Source organism: Anastrepha obliqua, chromosome 1, assembly GCF_027943255.1.
Source record: "Anastrepha obliqua isolate idAnaObli1 chromosome 1, idAnaObli1_1.0, whole genome shotgun sequence".
Classification (NCBI taxonomy): Eukaryota; Metazoa; Arthropoda; class Insecta; order Diptera; family Tephritidae; genus Anastrepha; species Anastrepha obliqua.
Genome location: NC_072892.1, coordinates 39,772,934 through 39,795,495, shown reverse-complemented (window position 1 = coordinate 39,795,495; position 22,562 = coordinate 39,772,934). Strand labels below are relative to the sequence as shown.

General features: G+C 35.0%; 1 protein-coding gene across 2 annotated transcripts in view; it reads left to right on the top strand.

Moving 5' to 3' along the window:
- The window catches only part of LOC129253127 (organic cation/carnitine transporter 2), an 82,243-nt gene that overhangs the window by 37,959 nt on the left and 21,722 nt on the right, over positions 1–22,562 (top strand). The window contains exon 1 of one of the 2 annotated variants that reach the window (XM_054891387.1): positions 11,086–11,475. The exons of the other annotated variant lie outside the window; for it this stretch is intronic. Within the exon in view, the coding sequence (XP_054747362.1) occupies positions 11,146–11,475 (330 nt within the window). The 5' untranslated portion in view covers positions 11,086–11,145. Of the gene's footprint in view, positions 1–11,085; positions 11,476–22,562 lie in introns of those variants that run through there. 2 annotated transcript variants of the gene reach the window in all.

Here is a 22,562-nt window from a genome sequence, read left to right as displayed (position 1 = left end):
AGTAATTTTATCAGGAGAAGCTGTGGATGTAGATATGTATAGGTGTGTTTATATACAAAAATTAAGTTATCTTTATTCATAAGTACTGCGATTTAAAATGTAATTCACACTTAGGGAAACAAATTTGCGACAACTACTACCAAATTGCGATTTATTCCACTCAATTGCATGTCTAACAAACGTTGCTTGGTATGCATACAAATGGGTATTTAATTTAATGGGAATTTAACTTTGTGAAAAACAAGCGCCTAGTTTTAAGTAGTCAAGTAGTTTCGCTATTAAATTAAGTGTTAAAATTATTTCGAATGCAATTGCTTATGGTGAGTTTACACAGATATAAAAATGATTTCTGATCAGCAAGCGAGCTTTTTTCGCATTTTGTACTGCGTTAAATATTATTTCAGATAATACTTCGCAGCAACGTCTAATAATACCTTATTTAACTTATGTTGCAAATTTGTTTCCTTCTTCCATTAAAATTTGTCTAGTAAAGTATGGAATTGCGTTAGTAATTCACAATTGAGTACTAATGGTTTGGCAATATGGCATTTGCCAATTATGATGACATACAACGAAACCTCACTCGAACGGACACTCATCGACGGTCAACTTTTGCCCGTCTAAGAGAGGTGTCCACTCAATGGTTTTCAAATCTACGATACTGATCCCTGTATTATTATCCATTGTTATAAATTCTTCAGGAATTTAATTAGATTCCTAAAGGGTTTTTGATGTTTCAAATAATGAAGGCACCATTTTTTGAAGGCGGACAATGAACCTCGTATGGCCAAAAAAAATTTTATTTTTTATCAAGAGGTCAAAAAAAAAGTACCGAAAACAATTCCAAAAATATTGTTTCATTTGCGTTTTACTTGCTTTTAGAGAAACACCATTTCAAATGAGACGAGGGCTTTGAATGTATATCACGGAAGTGAGATGCTACGTTATCCAGAATTAATATAATTTTTTCTTTTTTGTAACTGCATTTGCAATTAAAGTTGTTTAATGCCAACTGACGCAATCGCTCTTGGACGATCAGATTTAATAAGTGGTTTTTCTTTTCTATTTACACAAAGTAGGAATATAAGCCATTTTTTTGATAACTTTTCTCCAGCATACCTAATTTTTTAAAGCAAAAATTTGTTACGTAATGCTCTGAAGAAAAGGGTAGTCTCGTCAGCACTATACAGTGATGACATTATACCAAATGTACTGAATTGATTATTTTTTATCTGGAATTATTGTGTTTGCAAGATGTGGCCCACTAGCTAGTCCCTAGTGAGACACATTTTTTTCCTCATAACGGTTAATAATTTCAATTTACTCTTCCGCACTAAAGTTTTATTTCCGCATCATATTACATATATCCGCTTTAGCCAGGATATATATCTCAACAGAGGTTTTTGGGCCAATTTCATGAAAAATAATTGCCCGCGAGGCCAAGAAATTTATACATAAAACTTTTTATAGGAAAAAATGTCCGCCTAAGGGAGATGCCCGTCTAATAGAGGTGTCCATTAAGAGAGGTTTTACTGTACGTATGTATCTTCTGTTATTATATATGTTATTTAGGAACTGTCCTATTATAAAAAAGGATTTTTTAAGTGCTCAAATTTCGAAACGTGCTTTTATGAAGAAACTTTTGAGTATAGAGTGTCATGTTCGATGTTGCATGGTTTCTTGCAAAGGTATTTCATAAATGGCAACAAATAATTAAGAAGAGTTGAATATATTACTGGTTAATAAAGGTATCAGCAACGCATTATTCAAAGTGCCCATCCGAAGAAAAAACTCTGCAAATAGTAACTTTCCCTGCACCTTGTACTTGGACTAGTAATTCTATGCAAGTCGGAAGAATTCAAATACAATTGCAAAGAATTCAAAGGATACAAATGGCGCACGTTTTGTTTGTGTTGGATGTAAGATGCAGTGTGTTTTCATCCGATCAAATATCCAATTCCATTGTAATCTACACAACGATCTGCTTTGAGAGTTACATTCGTATCCAAGGCGGCCAAGTACTGGCATGTATTGCCAACCAATTTCCAGCCAATCAATCCTACATTTTACCTGTTGACGATCGTTGAAACGCTGCTCAACCTTCTTGGGGAATGTTTGTTGCACGCTCAGCATAAGAAATAGAAGAGTCTCTTTTCCAGAAAGAACTGGCAGAGAGCTCTTTCCACAACATTATGTAGAGTATTTCCATTGCCTTCACGAGCTTACGAACACCTGTGAAGTATGAACGGTCATGGCTGCGTGAAGGGGGGCTGGCTCTGAGTCTCGGGTGAGTAGGCATTGTACAAGGCGAGGTAATCTCAGCTTTCGGACACTGTGCTTTGGCGAGACTTTGCATTAATTCGAGTCCGCTGCAACTATGATGGCTGATATTGCATCCTGTCAGCACCTTCTCTTCAATTAAACTGCCTTTGCTGTGCTAAAGTTTAGGCATATTCGCTTTCACTTTTTCGGTACACCTGTAGCCTAGCAGGTCTCTGCCCATTTCGGCTACAAATTTCAGTTCGGTTTTCTTTCCGCTTCGACCAAAAACGACCCTAGGTTTGGTCAAATATTTCTTTAAATTTTTATTTTTTTATTATATTGCAGTAACCTTTAATTTTTGTAAAATGGTGCGCATACTGCTCGCTTTGAAATATCATCTGTGTGTCTAGTGAGCAATTATTTAATGCTGCAAGTCAGCTTGATTGACGGTGCTGCTAGCAACTCTTTCCCACTTGCAATGGTACCACAAAGGACGTTCTTGGATTTATCATCCAAGTGGACCCTCTTATTGGCAACCATATAACCAAACCTAACCTCTGCATGTGTAAATATGTATATTTGATTAAGTGGAACCAGTGTTTTTCTTTGTTTTGTTTGAATAAATAAAAGTTATTTGAAAGTTTGAAAACTTGTCCATAAACAAAAAATAAACAAATAACTCGATTTTCGTAATCAGTAGCAGAATAACGATTTGTCCAGCCGACATTGAATTATAGCGTAAGCGGACTTGAAAAATTGTAAATTCAGAAACAGAATTTAAAGTTAAGCAGCTTTATAATCCTGGCCAGGAGTAGCGGACGCTCACTTGTACCAACATTCTTGTGATATATTCATTTATTAAAAAATAAAAAATTTCGAAAAAAAAATTTAAGAAGTAGATATGCAAATATTTAATTCCTGTGGTATATAAAAACTGGTTATTAGATGACCGACTTTGGGTGTTCCACAGTAATAAAACTGGCAGTCGCTTTAACCGAATGGGTTGGTGCGTGGACTGCTGTTCGGTGCTCAAAACCCCTGCCATGCAACATCAAATGATGGAAACAATTTTTTCTAATAGCGATTGTCTCTTTGCAGGCAATGGGAAACCTCCAAGTGTATTTCTGCTATGGAACCGATTCTGCATCATCTGCAATCGGAGGAGGCACATAACTGTGGGTTTCTTCATTTGTGGAAAAACATCAAGACGTACACCACAATTGAAGAAGGAGCTCGGCCAAAAAGCCAAAAAAGAATACCAATGATTATTGTTATTATTATTAATAAACTTATACTTATAAAAACGAGATAATATGAGCATTTTGGTGTACTAAATTTAATGTTTTTGTCTTCAATTATTGTAGTCTCAAGTTTTTTCTCAAAACTGTAGATGTAACGAAAGAAATTGTCGGGGTACGTTTTTAATTGCTTTGAAGAATAAGCATTCTAACTTACGTTTACTTAGTTTTGCAAAACTATTAGTTTATTGCACACACAACTGATTACAAACCACAGGTTAAGCTTTACAAGGAATGTCAGCCTTTAAGTTTAATGAGAACTTAAATACCTCTTTCAAAAGAAATTATTTGAATAACACATGTCAAGTTGAATAAAAATTTGCATTTCATAGTATTTATGTTTTTTGCGATAGGCGGTCTGCTACCGCTTACATATGTCTGAGTGCAATAATTGGTTCGGGCTACTTGTAATTTGTATGTTGCCACTTCAAAAATTCTGTAATAAATTGCTGTATAATTATGGTACAACCACAATTAAAGTTATGTTAAATATTAAATGCACACAGCAAAGGTGTTGTAACGATTGCGTTTAACAAGTGTGTTTAACGCCTCAATACAATCAATTATTTGTAATCTATTAAAAATTTAGAATTGGCTCTTGAATTTATTATGGGCTAGATTTTGCAGGAACAAGAACAAAATTATATTATAAAATTATATTATATTTAAAAATTGAACAAATCTCACTGGGCACTGCGTATTTGACTTCATACGCCTGCAGCAGTTGTTTGGATGAAAAGAAGTTGAAATTGCTTCATCGCTTCCCAAATTGTTACATCAACGTCGCGGGATATGCAGCCATTCTTGAGTTCACGCTTTTTCACTTGTACGATAGAGATAAGCGGGCAGAGTCCTGGTAAAATTCAACTGAAAACGTAAGCCTCTTACCGTAGATAGTAACTTGACTAATTGTAGAAGTTCCTGTTAGAGGCATGAGGGAGTAAATTTTTTTTGTTTATTTGTAACAAATTTATTAACCTGGGCTGAACCAACAGAATATGAACATCTTAAAATTACATGGATAGGAACAAGGGGGACAAAAATTAGCACATATGAAGAAGGGAGTGGTGCATAGGTCACTAAAGAAGTGTGGTATGAAACTTTGAAGATGAAAACTGTTTTAAAATACTTCGGTGTCAGAATTGACGTATTGGGCGCAAATTAAACAAGCAGCGGAAAAATTAGCCAAAATAACGGTCATGCTATCGAGGTTAAGGGCAAACATTGGTGGACAAATAGCCACCAAAGGAAACTACTTATGTCAACTACCTAATCGATGTTGCTATATGGAAATGAATCTTGGGCTGAAGCCCTCAAAACAACACGAAGAAGTAAGACTGTGGCCAAGGTTCAAAGGACGGCTGATCACCGAACAATATCCGCATACCACACAGTCCTGGCGAAAAGTAAAAAAAAAAATTTTAATAGCCGGATATATCCTCTTTCGCTTAATGTACATATTAATATGATGAAGTGGGTATCAGTATTTAAAACAATTTTTTGAAAATGTGAACTTTAAAGCCTTTTAAAAAATTAAAATGATAAAAAAACCTAAACTGGTATTCGGTTGTTCGACTCAGAAGCAAATCTAAACCACCTTGGTGGACAAAGTAACTAACCTCGCTACGAGAATCCCATAGAGATTTATTTAACCTGGTCAAGGTCAGGAGAACGTCAGCGGATAAGCCGAGGCTGAATTGAAAATTTATAAAAAAGCAGTCCGAACTGCGCCACGTGAATCTTGCCAAAATTATTGCAAAGGAATTGAAGAGACTTCAGAAGGAAAACTCTCTCCAAGGCGGGGTGCAAACTAGTCTATCTACACTGCCTTGATATACATGGACCATGTCAAGTGAGGAATCACTAGGTCTTCTCCTAGACACATACCTGCCAGGAAACAAGTCGGTGGAGCAAAACGACTCCGCTAATAATGAAAGTCAATCCGCCCTAGAAAGTCGATTAGTTACAAACGCAAATATTAAATGGGTTATTAACAATTTTGGTCCTTATAGGTCGCCACCTATATTGAGCGGGCACTACCCTTAGGTGGACATTTTCACCTACCAAAAATCTTAGGTATAGGAACAAATCAAAAGTTTTTGAGCGGATGCCTCTTCTAGGACTTCTAGGGGACTTCTCGTCAGTCAACTTTTGATTTCACTATGTTTGATCATAAATTACCAATTGGTTATTTATTTATTTTATTAATTTTAATTTAATTAATTTACAACCACAAACAAACGTCAATATTAACCAATCTGAAACGGAGGGATGCCTGCAGTCTCACAGGGGTAATAACTGGCTTTTGGTACATTGGAGAACAAGCAGCCAAAATGGGCATCGCTCACAACGCACGCTGTCACAGTTGTAAACAACCAGAGAAAAAATAAGCGATTTTCCATTTCCTCTGTGATTGCTCTGTCTTATGGAAGGAGAGAATGTCAACCCTGGGCAAACCACTGTTCGAGTGACTCGAACAACTGTCAAGCTTAGGCCTCAACAACCTAATAAGGTATTTAAACAGCACAGACTGGATATAGTCATGCTGTAAGTAACCATTAAAAAAGTTGATATAGAGGATGGGGCAATAAAAGGGTGCGGAAGCGGTAGATGGATTCTGGGTTAATCACCACTTTAACCAACCAATCAACCAGAACCCTATTTTGCACTGATTTGCTGTACGTATTTGAATGTAAATCGAAAAGTTAGGGGGATCCCACTATGAAACTTAGAGGGGTTGCTAAGTAGAGTTTCAGCTATTAATAAAAAACGCGAGAAAAAAATATAGGAAGAAGTGTTTTTCAAAAATGACCAAACAAATGTTTTTTGCAAAATATTTACAACAAAATAATTATCTAAATTAACTATATTTTGTTCTAAAAAATTAAAAAATAATAAGTAGTAAGTAGTAGTAATTCTTCTTTATTTATTTATAAATATTTCATCTTACATTACAATAATTTTTACAATAATTCGTTTAAATATACATATAAATACATAAAGAAAGAAATAATAAATTTGTGGCAATAACAATGTTGTCTGTCACAACTCAAAAATTAATCAAAAATTGAACTCTGCAATAAGAAAATTTCTATAGCGTAAAGCTGAGTATATAAAGCAAGTTAGTATTTTCCAATTGTGGCCATTAAGTATATCTATTACTTCTGCTTCATTTAGCTTCGCTGCGTTTAGGTATTTTATTCTGATCTCTTTCAGTACCGGACATCTTCCTAAGAAGTGCTGCACATTTTCTTCCTCGTTTAAATTGCAGAGGGTGCATATTTTCTGAGCATTTCCATACGTAGTTGCATTTAGCTTCAGTAAACCACATCTTGCTTTGAAAATTGTCGTAATATCAGCTAGCCGCATATCTTCTTTAATATATGATTCCCCTTTTGAGTAGTCTAAATGTTTATAAATTCGCTTCTCGCTTGACTGTGCTTTTTGCCTTGCCATGTTGATATCTTTTACTCTCATTTCGGTAAGAAGTTGCACACAGCGATCTTGCCAGTCTATAGAAGTGATGTTTTCTTCAAACTTCAGACCGAACTCCATTCCCATGTCGTTCAGATGTTTAAGCCAAAATACATTTTTATTTAAGATGCCTTGCGTTAGTTTGTGTGGGAGTCTGTTGCAATTATATTTGTAAATAGTTTTCCAGATATACTTCATGTGTAATTCTAAAGAATACATGTGGCTATCTTCTATATTAGTTTCTAATGTTATTGCATAATTTGGAGTGAACTCGGGTAGTTTGAGGATTCTTTTAATAAAGTAGCGTTGAAGTTTATTTACCTCATCGAATAAGGCATATCCCCAAACTTGCGCTGCGTAGGTTTGTATCGCTCTGCATACCGCTTGGAACAGCTTCCATTTTGATTTTAATGAAATGAATGGCTTCGCTAAAAAATCGTTCCATGTGCAATTAATACTAGCTTTTGCTGAAGTATTTCTGGCTTCTAAGTGCTTGCCGAATGCCATTTTGGGTGTGAGAATGACACCAAGATATTTATATTCGGCCACCAATTTAATTTCTTTACCTTGGTACCACCATTTTTCAGCCTGGGAAAGTCGTCCACCTCTTCTAAACACCATCATCTCCGATTTATTTTGGTTTACTTCCATATTCCATTCAGCGCAGTATTTCTCCAGGTTATTAATCATGGATTGCATGACTTTAGGGTTATCCGCTAGGAGAACGATATCATCGGCATAAAGGAGAAGATGTATATTCATGCCCTCAACCAATAGACCACCTTCTAAATAGTCGTGCAAATCGTTTAGATATAAAATGAACAATAATGGCGACAACAGACATCCTTGTTTCACACCAGTGCAGGTTTCAAAATAGTCGGATACTTTTTTCCCCGTCCAAACCGCCGATCTAGTATTACCGTAAATATTTTCTATGAGGTTCGTTATTTTGCTAGATATTCCCATCTGTCGAAGTTTATAAATCATCGGTCTCCTCGGCACCCTGTCGAACGCCGCCTTGAAATCAACAAAATATGCGTAAACTTTTTGATTTTCATTAAACTTTAGATGTACAATAGACGCAAGATTATATATGTTATCTACAGTTGAATAGTTTCTTCTAAAGCCGGCTTGGAATTCTGTGAGCACGATGTTTTTTTCTACCCAATTAGCAAGTCTTGCGTTTATCAATCCCATTAACACCTTTGCGATAGAATTCATAAACGATATTCCCCGATAGTTACTGGCTGCATTTACATCTCCCTTCTTAAAAATTGGGAAAATTATCGTTTTTTCAAAAGTTTCATCGATTCTTCCGCCCTCAAAAATTATGTTGTATACCTTTGTTAACTCTAACTTAAATTCTGGCGAAGCAAACTTTAGCAGCTCATAAGGTATTCTATCTTCTCCTGGCGCTTTATTGGTTTTAGCATTTTCAATGGTTTTTTCAACTTCCATAAATGTTATATCTTTATCGAGATATTCATCTTTACATAGCGCAGCTGCGTAATAAATGTCTTTTGTTAATTGCGGTTGGTTTAGTAGGCTTTGAAAATAGTATTTAAAATCGTTCGCAGTGATATTTGTACCAACTTGAAATGACTTTCCTCTTATATCCTTCGCTAAACTCCACCATTCTTTTGCATTTGCAGTTTTGTTGATTCGTTTTTCAATTTTTTCGTAATATTCTTTCTTTGCTTTTTCACATGCGTTTCTATAAAATTGATTTGCTTTTAGATATTTTTGCTTATCGTCTTCAATGTTAGATTTTCTAAAATCATTCAGATATTTGAAGGATAGCTCCCTAGCCTTAAAACATTTGAAATTGAACCATGCTTTTTTAAAAGGGATTTTAATATTTCTGGCAGGTGACTGTGGCACTCACATTTTTATTACGTCGGCAAGCTTCTTCAGATCCATAATTTCTCCTCCATTTTTAAACTTATTTAGGTATTGGTTTAGTTTTAATTGATAATTTATCTTATCTTTTCCTTTAAGCACTACTTTCGGCAATAAGTTGATGTTTTCCAATTCGTTTAGTACCATATTTGTTTTTAATATTAATTTAATTGGCATGTGGTCAGACCATACCTTTGATTCAACTTCGAATCTTTCAATGTACTTCAAACCTTCTTGGGAAACTGCGCATATATCGTTTACGGAATTACCAACTGCACTTATGTAAGTCAAATTACCTTCCTCATCACCAGCTGTTCTGCCATTCAATATAATTAAACCATAGTCTTCACAGAAATCCATAAAATTTTTGCCTCTATTATTTATTACCGCGTCTCTTGAGCTCCTTTTTCCAGTATCTGCTGAGAATGTAGCTGTGTACAAGTCTTCAATATTTTGTTGTATATTTCCAACTCTAACATTTAGATCTCCCATACCGACTGATATCTTCTCTGTGTTTTCCTTGAAAAATTCCTTAACAACCTCAATTTCTTCGTGCCAAGCTGCTCCTCTTATATACAGTGGTATAAATGTGATTATGTCATCCTTTACGTGGAATCTTATCACATCTACTCCATTTTCGGCTTTGAAACTATGTCGTATGCCCTTTTTTTGCAACTCTTTTTTGACTCCATACACGCAACCTCCAGACGCTCTTCCAAATTTGCTGCTACGACTTGCTGGTTTCCAGTAAGTGTCAAACTCGGGGAAATATTTATTTGCTTGATTTATTTTCTCTTCGGTTAGGTGGGTCTCTATAAGTTCAAAAACGTCATGCTTTTTAACATAGTCGAAAAACGCAGGGAAGATATATATTAAAAAATAATAATTTATGGATGTGATAAATAGAGTTAAAGATATTTCACTTTAAAAAATTCTATACCATAATTTTCAACATTGAAGAAATCTCAAAGTTGTTAAATTATTTTCAAAAGTTTTTCAGTTTACTTCTTGTTTTACTTAAGTCTTCAAATAAATTATTTTTTACAATAATTGAGGGCATTGTCCAAGATATTTGCGTTACTTCAGATGCAAGGACTTAGCTGAAAAAAAACTGCACCATATCAAAAGTCAAGCATATCGTATACGCCTTTGAAGGTCGCCATCTATTTTTAACGCTTCTTCTCAAAGATTATTGTTACGTATTTATTTTATTATATTATTATTTTTTTTCAAGAACTTATTAAATTGTATATAAAGCCTATATTTTAAGTGCAGTTTAATGGTATCTTCATAAAAGCGTTACCACTCTTCATGGATAATGTTTTTGGTATCATTATTAATTAATGAGCTACATTTCTCACAGTGTATTTCGGGTGAGTAATGCATCACGATTATGGTAGGCTAATCCCCACCGGACACAAAATAAGTGGACTGCAACGCACACAAAATCAGAAAGGCACGCCGAGAGTCTATTAATGACAATCTCAGCTGGAAAAAACATGCACTAACTGAATATCATTACAGCTATCTGCTGCTCAGTTAAATTTATAAAAATAAAATATATGCATAAAAAATATAAAAACCACAACAATGCTGCTAGGCGTTATGCGAGCATTACTAAAGCGAAATAAAAAAATATAAAATTGAATAAAACAAGAAAATATATAAATGATAAATTCACACAAATTGTTAGTGGAGGTGCGGTAGAGGTACAGATGTATAGTGTAATAGATACTCGCGACAGAGGAATAGTTTTTAGTGGTGGTTGTTGTTTTTGTTTTAATCTTAGCGAACATTTCGTAGCACCAGTATTCGCACCAGATGTTATACTATACGTACATAGTTAATATTGTGCTATTGGTTTTGTTGTTGCTGTTGTGATGTTTTCTGTGTATTTCATTGTTGCTACATTTGGTTGTTGTTTTATTGTTGCTGTTGCTGCTGCTGCAATTGTACTGTTTTTAATTACGAAAAGTGATTGTGCATTTGCTGCCTAATAAATAAATACATACATACATAGGTACATAGCCGTATAATTGTCTGTATGTATGGGTATTCACTAAGTATTTACTAGGGAACTGAGTTGCAACATTTCGAAACTGCCACCCAGAGCACAGTTGTTTTCTTCTCCAAGACGCGTTTGGTAACGGTTCGTATTGCAGCAACCGCATTCATAAAATAGTCGCAATTAAAAATCCACTTCACGGCAAAAATGCACAAAATCAAACAAAAATCACTAAAACCGTCAATGAGTGACAACAGCGAGGAACGCGTTGCCTTCCTTGGTAAATTAGCTGTAAAAGATGGTGATAGTGAGCATGCGCGGCCACAGAAATTTACGCAATTACAAGTTGAAATTTTGCCAGCGCAACTCAATGAGGATCATCCGCCGTGCAATAGCGATGACGTACTCGAACAACGACAGTACGAGGTGTTGGCACGCCTACTCGGTGAAAATGGGCGTTGGCAAGCGATTTGGTGTTGCCTGTTGTCCGTCTTTCAAGGCGCCTCCACTTTGCATATTTTCTGCTACGTTTTTCAAGTGAGTGAATTGCATGCACACATATGTATATACATACAAACATACATCCATATGAAGCTACATAAATGAGCGCCGCTGTTGTTGGTTGTTGGCTGTTGTGCTATAAAATGTGGAGTTGGTATATGAATGAATGGCGTAATATTTATAAGTGAATTCAATTTTTGTTTTTACTTATACTGATGGTGGTAAATGGCGTATTAATTAACAATACTACTTGAGGCTTTGTACCAATATTGGCATGTGTTGAAATGCATAAATTGATTGCAATAAAATATTTAGCACTAATTGTTTGTGGTTTCTTGTGTTAAATGTAAATTTTCGCAAAATTCATACTCCACTAATATCCATATGTGTTTATGTACTTACTTGCATAAGCCCCAATTAAATTGCTAACACCTCAAAGTAATAATACCCAGTGGCGGTTTATAGACTCGACTTACATTCGTACATGCATTTGTTTTACATACAACCAACGCCAATTCGTATGGCCTAAAAACAAGGGCGGAGTGGCAAAGGGTTTGAGCTCCGCAGCCAAATGTGATGAATGGAACTAGCAAATTAACAGCTCAAAAAATGTATATTTCCAAAATAAAAAATGCTAACATTTCTTCAAAAATTTCATAAATTCAAAACCCTGCTAAGTGTATTCCAAGGCAAACAAGAGTTTTTAAAAATTTTGCCTATTGGTACTAAAATAAGCGTCAAAGGAAGAGCTTTTAAGGAGCAAGCGAACTGGTTTCTATTTAAATTACTCTTTTATTTTGACACTGACAGCTACTACGTGCTGAAAAAGAAACGCACTATCACCTGCACGCGTTAGAAAACAAGTTCGCATTGCCCTTATGAGTTTGGTTGCTTTATTGGCGTTAAAAGTAGACATATTTTTGAAACTTTTTTAGCAGTAGAGTGAAATGCATCGAAATTCTGAAATTACTGCTTTATTGTATTGAACAATAAATGTCAGGAAGATTTGTGCACTTCATTATTTATTCTCATTATTATTTCAATTAATCAAGGTGATAGCAGAAGAGTGGCTGATTTGTTCGCCTTGCTGTATGAATGTCAAAAATAAGTGATTGTTTACATTTTTTATTGCTTACAGCATTATTATGAAATGAAATTTCTGATTCGAAGCCGATAAATAATTTTGAATACAACATATCATGTACCGTTAGCGCCAAAAGAAAATGTACCCCACATGTTGACAAGCTTCGACTATTTATTTATTGTCTTTATTTTGAAATTTCAATATTTTTTTATAAATCTAAAGCTCAGCAAGAACCATATAAAACAAAGTTTCGAACTTTGCATAAAATTTTCAAAATTTCGGGTATGCAGTTTTATAAATCATTGATTTCGGGCATAATAAAGTGCAAGTTTCAAGTGGTTCAAATATCGCGTTGAGCTTTGCCAATTTTTTCTGCTGACGGTGTTGTCTATTTTCTTCCATATAAACAAAAGTGTGAAGTAGGCGTTAAATCGAGAAAATGCACAAGACCGCGACTGAAAAACAATCTTAAAAATCAGTAATGCTTTCGACCTACTTGATGCTTGCAAAATTTAAGGAGCTATAAAATTGCATGCTTCAAAATTTTCTGAAATTCTGAGTGAAATGCTCGAAATTTTGATGAAAATACGTTGAATCCTTAAAAATGTTGTACAAAGTTTAAAACTTTGCTTTATATGATTTTTGTTGTAGTATGAACTGTGTTGTTGTAAAAGAACAATTGATATTAAAAAAATAAATAAATAAATAGTTAAAACTTGGCAATATATGGTGTACACTTTCTTGTGACGTTGGCTGTACATAAATAAAAAAATGGCAAATATATTAGTTCGGGGGAAAAAGAAATCCTTTATTTTCTCGGTAGATGGCAGTAGTGATCGATATCTTGCAAAGTATTTAAAGTTTCAAACAATTTAAAGTTTATGCTCATTGTCAAGGTGACACTTCACGCCAAAAAATTATTTTACTATTTCTTTGTATGTTTCATTAAATTGTGAGTTACAGTTATGGTTACAGTGATTATGGTGGTGTAATGTAATAGCTAATTACGTACAATTTTGGTTTTATCGATTCCGTTCAGGTATTTTTGATGTTAAAGAAAATGTCGAGAATGTTGGAAGTGTCGATAAAATCACATAAATAATCGAAATAGACCGTCATGTTAGTAGTTGTAACATCGCCCAGGGGCTAAAGATCGAACATAAAACAATTTTAAAACATTTACGCGAAAATTTTATGCAAAAATAATGGATTTATTTTCCCCCAATCAAATTAAAACGCCGAAAGGCTGGTTGGACTACAGATTTATACTAAAATTTATATATATTTATTAATTTTTGTTTTTTATTTTTTTCATTTTGTAATGTTGCCAAACTTCAAAAAAATCATGGCGGACGAATTAAAAAAACATTTTATCTTACTGTACTTTTACCATGGATTGTTACGAGACCGTATTTTGAGTTTGCGATGTATATACAATATACATATACAAAAGGGGTTTCAGAAATTTTCTTTTCGTTTTTTAAGTCTTTCTGATCATATCGCTTCTCACAACTATCGTCTATACACATCTAAATACAAACAGCGCTCGACCGAAAACAAATCTGTTCAGCAGTTTTCCTGGGCATATCACAAGCCTTCGACCGAGTGTGGCACCAAGGCCTACTCTTTAAAATAAAAAAGAAATTACCACTAAATGCCTAATTGCTCCTTAAATCATATCTAAACCAACGAATGTTCTACGTAAATTACGAAAATGAAATTTCCAACAAATTAAAGCTGGGGTCCCACAAGGCAGTATATTAGGTCCAATCCTGTACTTAATTTTTACACACAATCTGCCAACCACAAAAGGTGTATTAACTGGCACTTTTGCCAATGACACTGCTATTATGGCGACAGCAGTGGATCCCGTAGAAGCCTCTTATATGCTCCAAATAAGCATAAATAAAATCTCCAAATGGCTCCGAAGCTGGCGGTTGAAAGTAAACGAACATAAATCTCAACACGTAACCTTTACCACAAAAAGAACCACCTGCTCACAAATCAACTTAAACCGTATTCCAATTCCACAATGTGATAGTACTAAATGTCTAGGCATTCATTTGGATAAACGGCTTCCCTGGAAAACGCATATCATTGCAAAAAGGAAAGCTCTAGGTTTAATATTTCGTAATATGTACTGGCTGCTAAACCGCAAATCCACCCTCTCAACGGACAACAAACTTATCCTCTACAAATCTGTGATAAAACCAGTCTGGACTTACGGAATCCAACTGTGGGGTACTGCGTCAAATTCAAACTTGGGAATCCTGCAGCGTTTCCAGTCCAAGACTCTACGCACCCTAGTCAACGCTCCGTGGTACGTGACAAATGCCCAAATTCATCGGCACTTAGACATCCCTTCAATAAAAGAGGAAATACAAAATGTAACCAGTAAATACCGAAATCGACTTCAATCGCACCCAAATGAACTGGCCTCTACCCTCATGCCACCATCATGTGCCTTTTTAAGGTTGAAAAGAAAAACACCAATTCAGCTCGTCCAAGAGCCATCTATAAAATATTGAATTTATTTATTAGAAAGGATATTTCACTGGAAATATTCCTTTAATACTAAAATCAAAGCCACTCTTAAATGTAACCAAATATTTGTAAAATGTCTTCTAAGAATTGTAAGTATAGACAGAATACAAAATAAAACTTCTTAAAACATGATGAAAAATCCCTTCCCTATGTTTAGTTTTTGGTATAGAAAACTTGACTTTTTACTCCAAAGCACTTATTTTCTTGTCCCACTGAGGGACTTGCGTATTTGCAATATTTTCGATCCACACAGTGGAAGAACTAATTATCCTTTGGCGTGTGCACTTCGGGAAATCATTGAAATCTACAATTCTGTCTTTCTTGTACTCAGTACTGGTAATTCCGAAGCATTTAACTTGATAAACTTAAAAGAGTATAAACAAAAAAGATTACTCCCGAACCGAATTACCAGATTTATAAACAGCATTAACTTTCTTTTCATGGGAAAGACAAGTAGGTCTCTCTCTCTCTTCACAGCACCTTCAAGATTCCGCAGCGACTTTCAAAAAGAAGAGTTCAGGGGGTCGTCAATACCACCCAACCTTGAGTATAAGAAAAAAAGCATAAGAAAATGTTTGACTTTTGTAGGAGATATTAAATTATTCCAAATATTTAGTTCGGAACGAACTATTGTAGATTTAGTATCAGAATATACAACTCATTTAAGTGGGCTGGCAGTTCATTTTATTCAAATAATAAATATAATAACTCAAATCACACACAAATACTTGCGCCCTTAAATATTTTCTGCCCCCGCCAGTGTTTATTATATATACATATCACTTATGGTGTATATTACTTTACATATGTACATACTAAAATCCATCCAAGGGTTTCTAAACATCGCTGTGAAATTAGCTATCAAGCCAGTAGAAACGATTTCTTCTTTACATCTAAAAGTATTTTAACTACCAGTAATTACGGTAATGTGTTCCCAATTAATTTTATGAAGGTTTACCGATACTTTATTGTTGGTATAAAGTAATAAACACGAAAGCCACAAAATTTATGCAAATATGCAATAAACCATTCCTGGGTAACTTCGCCGAACAAAAAATACAAGTAAAGCAACATTTAAAAATACAAATGTCGAAATTTATTAAATACTAGCTTATACCCGTGGGTTTCACCCCACATTTCTATCAAAAAGTATGCAATGCAACTTTAACTTTTTTAAGTCAGTTTAGGTATTATTTAAAACGATCGGATATACGACATTTTTTGTTATATTATTTTGAGTGCTCCAACTCTGGAGCAGGCTACATATAATTGGCCATGGGTAAAACATGAGTTAGTTAGATTGACTCCTGTTACAGCTAATGATTGTCCCTGAGCTTTATTTATGGACATTGCTAAAGCCAGTCTAATAGGAAATTGGAGGCGTTTAAAATTGAAAGGTATATCCGTCGGTATCATTGGAATTCTTGGTATGAAAACTTTGTGGTTATCAAAATTTCCTGATAAAACCATAGCTTCTATAACATTCGGTAAAAGTTTCGTGATGATTAGCCTTGTGCCATTACATAAACGTGGAGGATCCAAATTACGTAGCATAATTATCATGGCCCCCTTTCTAAAAGCTTTTTGCGAATATAGATATTACAATGGAATGCATCAGCTGTTTTTGTTGACATATTTACAGTGGTGGCGATTAAACGATAATTTTATAACTTGTGGTGTACACTGTCAATATTTTCCGCTAGTTAAACTTGCACTTCAATTTGATGCGTGTGGTTTGCTATTTTATTAATTTGGATTATTTCATATTTAATTTCAAAATAAAACTATTTTAGCTTAAATACGTAATCATATAGCTTTGAGTGTAATATTTATGTGGCTAAACCGGCATTATTATCTAGGCATGGCGTAGTTTTTAAAGCATTTTTTTTAAATAAAATTGATATTTCGCTTAGATTGCTGGACTGTTTACTTACCGATAAAGCTTTACCAATAAGAGAATGCATTCAATTCAGCAATACCTCTATCGTTGATAATATAAATTCGTTTCTATATCAAATGGTCTAACCCCCATTTTTCTCTAAGCTCATATTTTTTCTAGGAGTACAAATACTAACTTCATTAAACTCTTTACCAATTTTTGGTATTCTACCATAAATGCGTCCAGTGATATGCAGTATGAAAAATCCCATTTGTATAGGAGGTGTCACGCCCCATTTCTAGCTATCACCAGTTTTCATGCAGGTGTTAGGTATTAACCTTATATAATCTCTTACCAAATATCAGTTGTCTAGCCCAAATACTTCCGGAGATATGGACAATGATAAATTGCATTTATATGAGATATGCCAAGCCCCCTTTTTCGTTTTTCTCAGTTTTCTTGGAGGTGTTAGGGATTAACCTCATATAACCCCTTCCTAAATTTCATTGGTCTAGCCTAAATACTTCCAGAGGTATGGACTATAAAAAATTCCAGTTGTAGGAGAGGTGCCACGCCCCCTTTTTCGTTATACGCAGTTTTTCTGGATGTGGTAAGGATTAATGTCATATAACCCTTTACCAAATTTCAGTAGTCTAACGTAAATACTTCCAGAAATACGGACTGTTAAAAATTCCATTTGTATGGGAGGTGCCACGCCCCCTATACATATCAAAATATTTTTTAGCCCATGACCATCCCGGTAAGGTATCGAGTTCGTGTTTCAAATTTGGTTACGATCGGTTTATGCGTTTAGGACGCAAGTCGATCTATAGATACATACATAATTTGAATTTTATATATATAGACTAGCTTATACCCGTGGGTTTCACCCCACATTTATATCAAAAAGTATGCATAGTAAATAAAACAACTTTAACTTTTTTAAGTCAGTTTAGGTATTATTTAAAACGATCGGATATACGACATTTTTTGTTATATTATTTTGAGTATAAATAAATAGGTTTTTCGGTGCGCCAACTCTGGAGCAGGCTACATATAATTGGCCATGGGTAAAACATGAGTTCGTTAGATTGCTGGACTGTTTACTTACGGATAAAGCTTTACCAATAAGAGAATGCGTTTAATTCAGCAATACCTCTATCGTCGATAATATAAATCCGTTTCTATATCAAATGGTCTAACCCCCATTTTTCTCTAAGCTCATATTTTTTGTAGGAGTACTAAATACTAACTTCATTAAACTTTTTACCAATTTTTGGTATTCTACCATAAATGCGTCCAGTGATATGCAGTATGAAAAATCCCATTTGTATAGGAGGTGTCACGCCCCATTTCAAGCTATCACCAGTTTTCATGCAGGTGTTAGGTATTAACCTCATATAACCCCTTCCCAAATTTCATTGGTCTAGCCTAAATACTTCCAGAGATATGGACTATGAAAAATTCCAGTTGTATGGGAGGGGCCACTCCCTCTTTTTCGTTATACGCAGTTTTTCTGGATGTGGTAAGGATTAATGTCATATAACCCCTTACCAAATTTCAGTAGTCTAACGTAAATACTTCCAGAAATACGGACTATTAAAAATTCCATTTGTATGGGAGGTGCCACGCCCCCTATATAAATCAAAATATTTTTTAGCCCATGACCATCCCGGTAAGGTATCCAGTTCGCGTTTCAAATTTGGTTACGATCGGTTTATGCGTTTAGGACGCAAGTCGATCTATAGATACATACATAATTTGAATTTTATATACAGGGTTGGCCATATTAAACTGACTGTGATTATTAAAAAAATATGGAAAAAGAAACATTTTTTTGTGTTTCATTGTGAAAAACATTTAATTTAGTTCAAGGAGATTCGTTTACATCACTTTTTGAATATGATATCGCGCAAGTGGTCGCCCTTAGCTCGTATAGCGTAATGTGCCCGTTTTTCGGCGTTTTCCATAGTTTTGGCCAGCGTCTCGGCCGATATGGCGGCTATTTCCCGTCGGATATTGGCCTTAAGTGCGCCTAGTGTCTTTGGCTTGTTGACGTAAACCTTAGATTTCAAATAGCCCCAAAGAAAAAAGTCCGGTGGCGTCAAATCCGGTGATCGTGGCGGCCAGTCAAAATCGCCGCTTGTTGATATCAAACGGCCAGGGAACAAAGTCTTCAATAAGTTGACGGTGGCTCGTGCTGTGTGTGGTGGTGCGCCATCTTGCTGAAACCAGAAGTGCTCCATACCATTTTCACGAACAATCGGCATCACAAAATTGGTTATCATGGCCCGATAACGCTCTTGATTGACGGTCAATGGTTGGTGTTGACCATTTTTAAAGAAGAACGGCCCAATGACCATATCAGCGCAAATGCCACACCAGACTGTATATTTTTGGTCGTGGAGAGGTACCTCTTCAATAATTTGAGGGTTTTCAGTGGCGTAGAAACGGCAATTTTGCTTATTTACGGTTCCGTTCAAGGAGAAATGGGCCTCATCACTCATAATGATTTGATGCCAAAAATCCTCATCAGTTTGGGCCATTCGGACGACAAAATTGGCATATTCCAAGCGACGCGGCTTATCGGCCGGCAACAGTTGTTGATTTAGTTGTATTTTGTACGGGAATATCCCCAATTTCAAACGAATGATACGTCGTAGAGTGGTCCGAGGGATGTCCAACTGAGCAGAACGACGATTACCTGACGTTCGCGGCGATGACTCGATACTGGCTCGTACGGCCGCGATATTTTCGTTAGATCGTCTTGGCCGCTTTTTATTTGGACGTCGGGTATTAGCCACAGTGCCGGAAGACAAAAATCTTTTGTGCATTTGCTTGATTGCGTTCTTTGACGGCGCACTTTTCACTTTATTTTTTTTTCTCCACGCACGTTGCGTTTTTACAATCGAGAAGGAATTTTGAATGTACAGCTGAACAATTTCAGCGCGTTCTATTGGGGTGTACTGTTTCACGGTATAAATCTCCTTCGACTGACGCTTCCAACGCGGTATGTCATTAGCTGATCTGAAATTACAGTAAAAAGTTATAGGGTTACTCAATGGGTCAGCTTAATATGGCCAACCCTGTATATAGAATGTATAATAAAATAGTTGGGTGTACAAATAAGTGGGTTTTCAGCAATAGTCTTTATAAGTATTAACCCATTTTGGGTCAAACGCCCGGGTTTGAGCTAACATTCAGATCCTCGATTTTAGTCGTTTTGTACGTTTCGTATGCCTTGGAGTCCGCTATTTCGGAATTTCATAGGATAACTGTGCCAGAAGGTAATGCAAAAAATTACTAGTAGGAAAACAAAAAAGAGGAACAAAACGTGTGTGCTTGCTTTATATGCTTAAGATAAAGATTTTGTATGAAAATCGAGAAGGAATAGATGCGGCGTTCAATAGTTTTGTATCTGAAGATAGAATTTGAACATGACTTCATCGAGAAGGTTGCCCATTACACCAAAAACAAAAGCAAAAAAGTGAAAACAAAAATAAATGGCTGGCTTGAAAAGCTCACAAAATTTTTTTTTCTTTTTTTTCTTCTCTTTTTTACAAACATTTAAATATATGTAGGTATACAATGTGTGTTGACACTACAACTAGATTAAAAGAAACTAACAAGCAGTATGACTTTACAAATTTTATGGGGTTTTTCACAAATATGCAAAAAATTCATAATTTCAAAATTCTAAAAACAAAAAACATTAAGAAATCAAAAACTCATTTTTCAGTTTTGCGGCCCCTCGTACTCTGTCCAAACTCTTTGTGTTATCATTCGTCTCAATATTTTTTGAAATTAGACTAAAAACTAAACAATTGCAAGCAAGAAAGTTGTCCTATGTGAAAACTACGGATAACGAAGTCTATATGAAACTCTCGTCAAAGAGAGTTGACAGATTTGAAAATAGTGAGGTATACCAGTTTTGTAAGGTATCCTTATACCTCTTTTTTTCTCTAAGCGTTAGCAAGTGGCGAATAGATGAAGCAACTGGTACGAGTATAAATAAATACTCGTATGTCTTAGAGCTGCCTTAAGTTACATATATTTGTAAAATAGTGCCTTATACCAGCTTTATGAGGTATAACCATACTCGCTAGCGGGGAGTCTGGGTTGATAACTTTGTTGTTGCTTTTATATACAAATTTTTTGTCAAGTGAGCCGAGCAAAGAGATAGCGAACATAGAAGTGGCGAATTGAAGGTGCGTACTATCGTATCTATTTCCAACTGCAAATATTCTAAATGCGATATTTTGACCACTTGGAACCTCGCGATATTGTTATTTTTTTTTTTAATTAACGCATCTTAAAGTATAAACAGAGTAACGTTTAGAAATTACAACTAGTACAACTAAATAAAGATACTAACGAGCAGTTTTTATTGAACATATATATTAAAAAATATATACATACTTTTTCGCCACGTCAGTGACGAGTAACATACCAAGATCATGATGAAGGTCGAGATTTCTCACATAGTATGGAGCATTGACGATGTTGCGCAACACTTTATTTTAGAATCGTTGGATAATAGTCATGCAAGATTCGCTTGAGCATCCCCATAGCTGAATGACATACGTCCAGACCGGTTAAGAATTTGATTGTATAGCAGTAGTTTGTTGTTCGTTGACAGAATAGAGTGTCTACCAATAAGATAAAGAAGGTTTTTTGTTTTTAATTCCAGCTCTTCACGCTTTTTCTTGACATGCGTCTTCCAACGCAGTTTAGCATCAAGGGTTACTCCAAGATATTTTTCCTCGTTGACGTACGGTATATTTACGCAGTTTATGTAGAAATAAAATTATTTTGAAATAAAAAACTTGTTTAACATACGATAACACGCACATTTTTTGCTCATTTTTGTTATAAATTTTTTGCATTACACATCAGCACAATAATCCAGTGTCAGATATTAGAGCATAAATTAAATTAAAATGATATCAGTTCAGCAAAAGACTTGGCAAAGCTTACATAGCATTTTGTGAAGCAAATCTGGTTAATTGGTTTTTCTAAATTTTTCTAAATAGCTTTTATTTTTAATAAATCGAAGCGACAAAGTAATATTTGCAACTATGCACTATTTCTGTCTTTTCAACTTGGGAAATATTTGAGAAAAACTACATTTTTTATATGCATACCAAACAAAACACAACTGCGTGATATAATAAAATAATCATTCCCCCTTTTTATAGTTTTCGAATGGAAATTTTACGCTATAATAACTAAATTTGCCATATAAATCAGTCATTGTGTTATATGTCAAAGCAATTAGATCATAAATTCAAACCTTCTTATTTATTTCCAATAGAAAAGGTGCGAACTTTTTTTTGCATAGCTGGAATAGACCAACCGAAGAAATTAGTAAGTTTATTTACCTTATTAATCCCATCCAGCTATTCTAATTACCGTTGATAAAAGTTTTGGTAAAGACGGCATTATAAATATAAAAACAACAATAATAAGTCGATTTTCTTGCGCACATGGGTCTTAACAACTAGGAACAAATTCCAAGATAAGTGACCCCAATTAGAAACCTGAAGTGGTAAATGGGATGGGAATGCACAAATGCGCCAAGTATTGTTGACGCTGGTTATCATGCACGTAATATTA